This window comes from Protopterus annectens, chromosome 13.part0, assembly GCF_019279795.1.
Source record: "Protopterus annectens isolate FY-2018-M chromosome 13.part0, PAN1.0, whole genome shotgun sequence".
Taxonomy (NCBI): domain Eukaryota; kingdom Metazoa; phylum Chordata; order Ceratodontiformes; family Protopteridae; genus Protopterus; species Protopterus annectens.
In genome coordinates this window covers 992,622,298-992,633,321 of record NC_056747.1, presented here as the reverse complement: position 1 = coordinate 992,633,321, position 11,024 = coordinate 992,622,298, and the positions used below count along the sequence as shown (strand labels likewise).

The following is an 11,024-nucleotide window of genomic DNA, read 5'->3' as shown; positions in this document are numbered from 1 at the left end:
CGTCTTCAGCTGTGAAGACCTGTGTTTTCTTTTTCTTTTTACTATTAAAGTGTCTTTCAGCATGTCTAGCATACTCAAGTAAGGCTTGTAGCCTGCTTGTTCGGTGATCTATCATATGCTTTGTAATAAAGCTACTGATAGGGGCAATGCAACCTTTCAAAAATGCATTTTTCAGTTGCTGTTCATATGCGCTATCATTCGTCTGACTTTCAGGAATAGTCATGCCACTATGGTTATTGAAACATTCCAATAATCTACCATAGTACCCATCTACAGTTTCATTATCTTGTTGTATGCATTGGTTAATGCAAGTCCAATCTGCTCTAGGTTTCCATTTTTCAGAAATTCGGTCTGTAAGACCTTTCACTCTGGTGTCTAACTCTGCATCACTATGTAGGAGTGGTTTAAGTTGTGCGTCACGAGCGTTCCAGGTGCCACAAATCATGTGCCAGTCTGGACCTACAATTTGTCTAACTACCTTTTCTACTTCTTCCTCATTTAAATGGTAACTTAGTCTCATACCTTGTAGATCTTGTATAAACTTTTTATGATTCATTTTCGGGTGAGGGATTCCCTCTGTAGCTTTTCGAATGTTTTCCGGTGTCCATGGTCTATACACCAGGAGAGTTGGGTCCTGCCCTTCCTGTCCTGCCTGAGGGTTTGGTACCTCGATTAGTGGACAGATTTCTTCACTCTCTTCTAGTGAATCTCTCCCTATTTTGTATAAATCTGTGTCCCTAAGTGTTTTACGTGTCCGGGACCTAGTTTCAATAGGTTCTCTAACAAATGGTTTTAGTGCTCCTGCAACTTCAGGATAACGTGGAGGTGGACTAGCCTGTCCTCCTGCTTCATATCCTAAAAAAGGTATTGGTGGGGGCGGAGGGGGAGGGGCAATCACTATTACTGTATTATTATCCTCTTTGTCTAAAAATAATGCTTTCACATTTTTAATTTTCTGTTCCCTTCGGTTCACTTCCTCAATCCACCTATGTGCCTGAGGAATGCCTAATTGCCGTTGTTTCTTTGCCTGACCTTCTGCGTCAGATTTAAGTTGTTTTAAAAGTTTAACTAACGAAATTTTATTTAATTTACCGTCAAATTCGTATTTATTAACCCATTTTGTATAATACCTTATATTATCTGCTCATTGTAATTGCATATATTTTGCGTCATCAGTTAGGGGCGGATCTCGCGATTTTTTAGTGCACTGATTTCCCATGTCAAAGAAAACTGCTACGTAACCCTTTTCTTACCACGTGGTATCTTAGTTCCTTACACAGTTTATCTAGAATAACTGCCTACCTTATTCTGTTTCCCTGATCTATGACAAAATATACAGTAATTTCTTATGTCCCTGATCTGTACAACAAATCTATGACAATAACATTTACTGTAACCTAGTCCCTGATCTAAAACAGAAAAAAGGCAAAAATGTTCCTACCTGAGCCTCTTGGGTCAACCAGTTCGGGACCGCTCTTCGGCCACAGATCAGAAAAGTGGCCAGCCTCTCAAGATGATAATTCAGTCGGAGGTCTTTGTGCTTCAAGAAGAACCATTTCGGTAGCTTCTCCTGCGCAGTATTCGACCACCGGTACACTCTGATCTGTAGCTGTCGAGGGTTTCCCGTCAAACGTAGGACCAAACTGTTAAATAAAAATAAATTAGGACAACACAGGAGGCTCAGATGCAAAAAACTTTACTAGTGTACACCAGGAGGCAAAAGACCATACAATACAAGTATAGAATTCTGTCTGGCATGATACAGGAAATGTTCTACATTTTATACACCATACATTCAAGCTGTGCCCACCTTTCTGACGTGGTCAGTCACAGGGCACCTACATCACTATAGTCTGCAATATTCTATTCATAAGAAAAAGCTGATGTTATACGTTTTAAAAGTTTTCCCATGAGAATAATACAGCCTTGCAAAGCACCTGGTCAGTTATAATGTCTTTCTGTAAATGTTATTCTTTCAAGGTTTCTGTCCTGCTCGAATACAATAGTCAGTTCAGTCTTGTAATACACTTCTTTGTTCTTCTCACAACATTACTTTTAGCAGCTGTGCTTTATCTCAGATAATATTCGCAAGGCCAACCATCTCAGAGGAAGGAAGAAAGATTCAATGCTTTATACATTCATTTTCCTGACCCAGCAGATAATCATTAGTGAAAAACATAAGCTTGCTGAGCTGGCTACTGCCAGGGTCAGAGTTCAATCACACTGCAGCTCCAAAGCTTCAAGCAATTACATGTAAGATCATTCTTACTGCCATATTGTAAAATAGAATAAAATGCATTACATACTATTTGCTTTTAAACTAGCACTTCATATATGTTTAAGTACACATTTTTCTAATATTAAGCCAAATCCTTCTCCCAACTCTTCTGCATTAAAAATAGCATCACAATTTAACTCATGCCTCATTCACAGCATAGCAAAGCTTACTGCAGTGACTCCATGCATACATGACCCCCAATATGCAGCATCCCCACCCTACTAACTCATATTATTTCAACTTACAGCCTATCTCACCTTCTATAAAAGAAAAAAACTATTGCAAAAACTAAAACCTAGATCACAATCAGCTGGTAACCATTCCATCAGGATACCTTAAAGCTGCAGCTGATATGATAGCCTACCCCATCTCTATTCTTACCAAACAGGTCAGTATTAAAATTCTATATTCCATTCCTTTGGAAAAAGTCATATATTACTCCACTCCACAAAGGTGGTAAATCAACTGAATTATCAAAGTTTAGATTAATAACTATACTATTCTCACTGTCTAAACCTCTGGAAAAATGTATTCACAAGCAACTGCTTCACTACCTCCTCCATGAACTTGTCACTCCCACACAACATGGACGTTCTCCTGGTCACAGTACAACCTCTGCTGTACTAACCTTTACAAATGCAATCAGTCAAACCAGGTCAGAGGGAAACTTGTTTGTTCTTTATTCCTTGACTTTTCAAAAGCCTTTTACACCGTATCACTTATCAAGCTCCTGCAACAAATTTCTTCCTTTAGCCTATCACAGACTAATCCAGTGGTTCAGTAGCTATATATCCAGAAGACATCAATCTGTTAAATGGCATAATCCTCCCCTCTCTCTTCCTTCTTGACTGTTACTGTCAGGGAGCCACAAAGCTCTCTCTATTCTTGGCCCTTTCTGCTTTAATGTTTTCATCAATATCTGTATAACTCCTCAGAGCAAGCCTCTGGAATCAAATACACTGGTGATTCAACCCTTATTTGCTCTGCAGGCAGCCTAAGCTATTTTAAACATATAATATAAGAAGCTTTTACCTGCATGAAAATTGGCTCTGCAATGCAGAACTACTGTTAACCCTCCCAAAAAAAAAAAAGTAAGTTACTCCTTTTCTTCTTTAAATCCTACACATAAGACAAAACCAACCTTAAAATGACTTCCTATTACATTATTACATTAGTTTGTATTCAAGGTAAATAGAAGAGTACATTTATTATTTCAGTTAAAGAATTGTCAGGGAAGATACACGTCTGTCCCATTAAACTAACCTATCATTTCCACAACTATTACGTTATACATGAAGCAGTTTTTGTCTGACAATTCTTTAGCTGAAATAATAAACGTACTCTTCTATTTACCTTGAATACAACCTATTTTAAGTTTTTGCAGGGGCCAAGCTCTCCTGTACTCCCCACACCCCCCCTGTAAATTATATATACCAACTCCAAGGTCACACTACAATGGGGAAAAAAGTGAATTTCCCAATCCCCACTGTACCACAATCTCCATTCAAACACTTCCTGTTTCAAAAAAGAAAGTGCAGCTAGTGTTTTTGTGATATGCAGTTCAATTTTCTGAATATTTCTCCCTCTAAACGTTTATTGCTATCATCTCTTTCTTTTAAGTTTCAATCATGTGTAAGTTTGGTAAAGTGATAGAGACGTGTATTACTGTGAATGTGGTAAGGCTGATCGGGTCTATATCACATAGTCAAAGTGTCAAAACTTCAACTATGTAAATATCAAACCCAAAAGTCCGAAAACTGAATACTCCGAACACTCAGAACAGCGAGTTTTTTCCCAGGGAAAAAAATATCTGTTCCGGTACAAAACACAGAAACACACGAACACTACATACTGTTTCTAATGTGGGGGGGCTTTACTCCCCACACTCCCAATGTGGGAGGCTGTGCCCGCCACACCCCTCTACTAAAATATACCAACTCTGAGATCGCACCACAGTGGAGGAAATAGCAAAGCTGCGGAAACAGCCCACAGAATTCTTTCCCTGGGAAATAATTTGATGTTCTGCCGCTTCATTTTAGACTTCGAACTTCCCAGTTTGAAGTTTTGGCTTTCTGACATTTTAGCGTTCGGACATATGATATACACCCGGGCTTATCTGTGTGTGTTTCTGCAATTTTGTGTATGTGGTTTTAAGAGGGGTGGGACATAGGTGGCCGGGGAATTTGAGGTAGAAGACCAGAGCAGGCAACTGCTCCCACACCAGCAGGAGGTAATCAGTGTGGTTGTGCTCAGTGTGAAACAGTCAGAAGTTTTGAGTTATCACACAGGTATCTGCTTTTGAGATTTTTTCTGCATTTAAAATATATGTAAAATACAGAAAGATGCTATTTTATAAAAACAATGCTTAAGGTACTGCAGTGCCACTAGATGTGCTAACCAGATAAGTGAAATAAATCATTATTTTTTTGTGTTGGTTATACAGGGGAAATTTGTTCTTCATAGAGGCGAAAGACATCATAGCAGCATGTGTAAGCTGCTCAGACAATATGTAAAGAGTTAATAGTTTTAGAAATTCAAAGAGGTTGGTATTAAAATAGTATGAACACTGAGATACTGTGCCAGAATAACATCAGATAAACTACATCCCTAAAATGGGACAGATGAGGGAGGGATAAGAGGCAGTAATCTTTTAAACAAGATGGTTACGTCTCTTACTTTTTTGGATTCAAATGTTCTCTATGGGCTTCTAGGTATTAATAAAAGGTTGGACAGTAACAAGCCCGATTATAGTCACCTGTAGGGGAGTTTATGAAACAAAGGATGATCTATGACTCCTGGACTGCACAACTAGTAGTTAAAACTATGTTGCTGTTTTTGCATACATCGACAGTTTATATTTGGGGAAAATCTGTCGCTAAGATGACTGGCAGACATCTTTGCTCACTCTAGGTTTTATTAGATAATCAATAGATTGTAGTGTAAATAATGGTAGGTAAACTATTTTGTTTCTTGAGGTACAGATTCTACAAAACTAATAAATAAATAAATACATACATACATACATAAATAAATGATGTTGACAGAATGGTACAGGTAAATGATATGATTAAAAATCACATAGGTGGGAAGGAGAAAGAGAGAAAATTAACTAACTGCATAGCCCACCATACCCAATGAAATGCCTTCAGTGTTTGTTAAGAATTTCACTAGAAAGACTACTTTTGCAGAGAAGGGGTAAGTTTATTGGCTAATTGCCAAGTGCTGCTCACAGAGTTTACATGCAAGTATATCTTCACATCTTTAATGCAGTGTACCTATTAAATCTCTGATGAAGTACTCTGTACACAAACTTAGCATACTGTGACATCATATATGATGGGGGCTCAAAAATTTTGTTACAGCAGTTTCTCTAATCTTATAAACTTTGGCAATAATTGTCCTAGCTAATATACACTTTGCCAATGAATAAGATTAGTTACAATGCTTATTTTTACATGCACAGACGAAGCATACAGCTGATGAGGTGATCACAGACATGCTAAGAAAAGATACCAATTTAAAAATGGTGCTTCTGTTCTGATTACACTACGAATTGGAGAGAAACAAACTATTTTAAAGAGCAATAACATTACACTGTCTATAAAGTTCTATATAGTCAAAGCTATGATCACACCAGTAATTGGGGAGAGCAGTGGTTACAACACTAACTATGGAGAAAGAAGATTTTCAAAGCAGTTAACATCACTTTGTCAACAAAGGTCCATATGGTCAAAGCTCTATTATCTCAGTAATAATATATACCTGTGATGGTTGGGCTGTAACTAAGGCTGTGACTGTACAATCAATGCTTTTGAACTATACCATTGGAGTAAAACTTTGGAGAGTTCCATGACAGTAAGAAGATCAAATCCGTCAGTTCTTAAAAAAATAAATGCAGGCTGTTCATATAATGTAAATACATGATTCAGTAGAGAAGACAGGTGCTGGCAAAGACTGAAAGCAAAAGTAGATGATAGTTGTAAAGGATAAGTTGGATTGGTCATGTAATGAATGTGAATTTGAAAAAGATTAAAGAACAAGGTTCTTGACAGATATGTCTGGCATGCTATAACCCTACTGTTCACAGACTCAAGACTTGACTAAAGCACTAAACAGCAAAAACAGATCTCACAATGCACATTTTTGTAATGTCAGATAGACTCAAAAATGTACTTTCTATCTGCACTGTATTCTGAACTCATCGCTTGTGACCAAGGGTACAACACTCTTCAGATTGTTCGTATCACAGGTTTGGTTGAAACAATTAACTCTACAAATCCTAAAAAAATACTTCAGTTGGAAATCAGTGGAACAAAAGAACTCATTCAAATGCCGATAATTCACTCTACCCTGTGGTCATTTACCAAAAAAAAAAAAGAATCTAGCAGACTGCCTTAATAAGGAGGTGCCTCTACTCTTGTGTTTCTAAAGGCACTTAAAACAGAAGCATAGTATACTGACTAATAAAGAAAAAGGAAGCTTGTTAATGTTTCATTCACTTCCTTTGTTACTTTTACAACAGCATCATTTTTATGGGAGACTTTTATTGTAGGGTCAACTCTGCAACAGTTTTCAGCAGTATTTACCTATATGGCAATAACTTAATATTTTTACTAAATTAGAGTTGAACTGTGTGTTTATTTATCTCTGTAGCATTACCATTGCAGCTTTGAACATCAAGAGAACAAATTCCACATGTTCTCAATAGTCATACAATTTGTTTAACCCTTTCACCCACTACTACCTTTAAATATGGGAGAAACCATCAACTGCTCTTTCTTAGCTTGCAATGTCAATCATATGGCTTTATCCAAAAATTTTCCAATCCCATAGCCATCTGTGGTGGAATAGAATAACTAAGTCCTGATTATAGCCAAGGTGGTAAAGGGTCATTTAGTGACTCAAGCATCTGATGCTGCTGGCCTTGAGGACTGCTGGGCCCCTCCTAGGAAGGAGTGACCATGCTGGTGATGGCAGTTCTTTCACTGAGTACTGGTAGAAAGTGGGACTCAAGAGGATCACTGCTTTGGCCATGTGCCATGGTTGAGAACAATTGACTGCTCTAAGACCCTGACAGGCACATACTCACAGGCCACATCTTATTACCTGCTCATCCTAAATTAGATTAATAATGTCATCATGTTGTGTGGGTAGAGCTTAGGAAGAATGATAATTTCTCTATTAACCATGCTATATTCATGACTGACTGATTTAACACTATTACACTGTTGAAATCATATGAGGGAGTCAAATTAATAAAGAATATATAACATATTTACACTAAACAGGCAGGAAATGTAACTGCAGTGCAAGGTTGGCATGGTGGGTTAGTGAGATCAGAGTTCAGGCTTATAATTTGGCCCTTCAACATTTGGTAGCATGAAGCAGACTCTAAGTTTGTCCTTCATCTCAGTTTATCCACCCACCAGCTGAATTCAAGGAATTTCACTTCCCCCTAGATCATCCAAGTGCATTGGAAATCTCGGTAATACAGAGCCAATCTTTTCTGTGCCTCCTGCTCCATTAATAATTTTGTTTACTTTTATTACAGTCCTAAACTTATAGTACTTAGGATGACTGACATCTGTAACAGTATGTCTTCTCGGGTACTATAGCCTAGGACTTATTTACTTGTTTTTATTGGCACTAACTGTTAGCACAATTGTACATAGTGTGGTTATCATAGGAGTGACTACACAAGCAGACATACACTTGCAGAAAAATGGCAACATTTGGTTTCTTCAGTTATATTGAAGCGTTATAGCTAGTCTTGGCAGCTACCTGTCCATACTTTTCTCAGTCAGACTTATCATTAAGCTGCATTGTACCATGCTGGTACAAAATGTTTGATGACTCTATCATCAGCACCATGGATGTTCACCTCAAATCTTTTTTTTTTTATTTACTGGATAAGCCCATTGGACACCAGTTCCTTTGTCAGGGATGAGCTGGATGGAATGTCTAATTAAGTGACTTGCTCAGGGTCACACAGTAAGCAAACAGAGTCTGAGGGAATCAAGCCCTGGATTACATGAACAGTTCATTAGCAGGTTATAACCTTTATCAACTGTGCTAACTAGCAGACTTCTTCCATTATTTTCAATTCATATTGCCCCGATCATCCTCTTCACTCTCATGTTATCATCTTGCCGTCTGATGTAATACTTCCTCAGCATACCCCTCCCTTCTCCTTTTCTAATTTATTGGTACAGTCCAAGAACACGGAGACTGGATTAGATTAGTCTGATAAAATCATTGCTTAGTGAATCCTTGTTACTACCCATCTGCAAAATAATTTTGAGTCTGGAACTCTCCCGGCCTGCCCTGTAGAATTCTTCCTATAACATTTTCTGTGATACAGATGATACTGGATTGTTTGTATTTACCTGGCTCTTCACAATTAGTTTCTGTGCGGCAGAACAGTTACTGTCACACTTCAGTCCTGAGGTACCACTATAGTCTGCAGTGAGAAAGTATGCGCTTTTTACTGGTGTTTTATCCACCATATGGTTCTAGTTCTTTCAGCACCATTAAAGTCCCCTGAACATTTTCTCCATCTACACAGTAGATGCCTGTCCTCTGTCCTGATTGTTTCCTGCATTCTTATCAGAATCTGAAATTGTGCCTTTTATTCCTTTGTAAACCCTGAGATGAAGAACCTCATTCAGTATATTGGTCGTGTCTCCTTCATAATGAACTGATCTTTTCTTTTCTTCCTTTCTCCAGTAACTTTGTCTCTGCTTTGACCTTTCACATATTTCTGTACAGATGTAAACACATCACATGCCTATCCTTAGCTCCTCTAGTTAGTTCTGTTTCTAAGCCTGCACTGGCCTGCTGGAAAAATGTAGCCATCTGTTTTCTGGTCACTTCATATTCTTGTTCCTCATGCTACCACCACCTCTTATCCTTCTGTATGCCTTGTTTTGATTTCCCAGTGCTGTCTACCCTTCATTTAGTGTTGGTTATCTCACCCCAGTAGATTTACTTCTTTTTCTTCTTAGTATTATAATACATATATTCAGTCTCTGATTCACTATTTTCTTAGTGTACACACACACATCCCCATTCCTACAAATACAGCCACCTGTCAGTTTCCTTTTTACCCAACGTCAGAACAAGGCAAAGTGTGCCTACATACTGGACAGTGCAGTGGTTCAGCAGTTTGCGTTGTCACCTCACAGCAAGCGGTTCTCCGGTTTGATTCTCAGCTGGGGTGCCTTCGCTCTGGAGTCTGCATGTCTTTTTTGTGTTTGTCTGGATTTTCCCTCGGTGCCCCAGTTTGCTCCCACATTACAAAGACATGCATCTGGAGCATTTCACCCCAGGCTTCTGCTGAAAATTGGCTTATTCCAAGTCGGACTTTCCCGGTAAACAAGCAACAACTAAATGCTACTAATTTACCTTTCTCACCACAGTCTTTATGCCATTCCCATCTCAGCATTAAGTACGACCTATCCTACCCCTCTGTTCTCTTTCTCTTACTCTTTTGCTCTCTTTTTCCATTTTTCCATCTTAATTTCTATACAGTGTTGAACGGTTTTTAGAGAATTCAATAAGTATAAGCTTATGATATGAAAATAAATGAGGTCATAACTGAAGTGCCAAAGAAAATTTGCTTTATTAAACATTTGAAGTGAGCCAAGTTACACATTTGGTTGTATTACATAACTCACAGTGATGCAAGAAAATGCAAACATTAGACTGGTATAAAAACAGAACAAAATGAATTATAATTAAGCTGGACATTTAGGTAGACCCACTTTTGACTATGTTAAGAGAATACTATACAGAATTAACAACTACTGATTGCCTTATTTCCCACAGAGTATATTACTTAAAAGTTAGGAGCATCTTATCTGTTGCTTTATTCTATAAATACTGTTCTGAAAATCTTTTTATTACTCAATTCATCAAGAGAGAGGATTAGTCCCAAGTTTCCTACTGTGTTATTTACCCTTAAGCCAGGCAAGACACCAAGGTAAGGCCTTAAGACAAGACTGACTGATATGGTTCACTGAATCTTAGTTAATGTTTTTTGTGGTCTTTGGAGATGGGAAATATTTACATTTCCTAGTTACATTCCATCCACTGATTTCAATTTCTAGTACAATCTCAACGTGTCCACATGATGTTCTTTGCCTCTTGGATGTAAAGTGGGTCTACAAGAGTTTTCATTGTTTCACAGATGTCCATGCTTCTCCTCCTTCACCGAGACCTTCTTTCCATCCTTGTACTCTTCTACAATTGTTTTGATTTGCACACTTGTCTGTGGACCTGTTCAGAACAGCATATTAAAGTGTTACACTATATGAAGCAATAATTGAACAAGAATTTATCTTTTTTCAAAAGTGAAGCTTAAACAGGTACAGGAATACAGACTTATTAGACTTTGAAAGCAGTTAAGACCTACCTGGGTGACATAACCTACCACATTATGTGTGTTGGATACATTTTTTATCCAAGCTGATTAATAACCTGCTTTCTTTCCCCATCTGTAAAACAGCTTTCCATCTGTCTCATAAATAAAATTGATGTACTATTTCTGATCCAATGCTTTTCCAGTAAATTGTCCTGAAAACAAATTTTGCATTTCTTGATGTAATACCACTCAAGTTATACCTTACCTAAAATTCATAAATGTTTTTCACAGATCCAGAATATGCTGAATATGCTGAAACATGGCCGTTTGTAAGATAAGTATAAATAAAAGTCTTTTCTAGGCATAATGTATATGCCAGTATTA

General features: G+C 37.8%; 1 protein-coding gene across 1 annotated transcript in view; it reads right to left on the bottom strand.

Moving 5' to 3' along the window:
- Positions 1-9,875: 9,875 nt before the first annotated feature.
- The window catches only part of LOC122788039 (keratin, type I cytoskeletal 19-like), a 37,474-nt gene continuing 36,325 nt past the window's right edge, over positions 9,876-11,024 (bottom strand). The window contains exon 8 of the mRNA XM_044054960.1: positions 9,876-10,555. Within this exon, the coding sequence (XP_043910895.1) occupies positions 10,461-10,555 (95 nt within the window). The 3' untranslated portion in view covers positions 9,876-10,460. The remainder of the gene's footprint in view (positions 10,556-11,024) is intronic.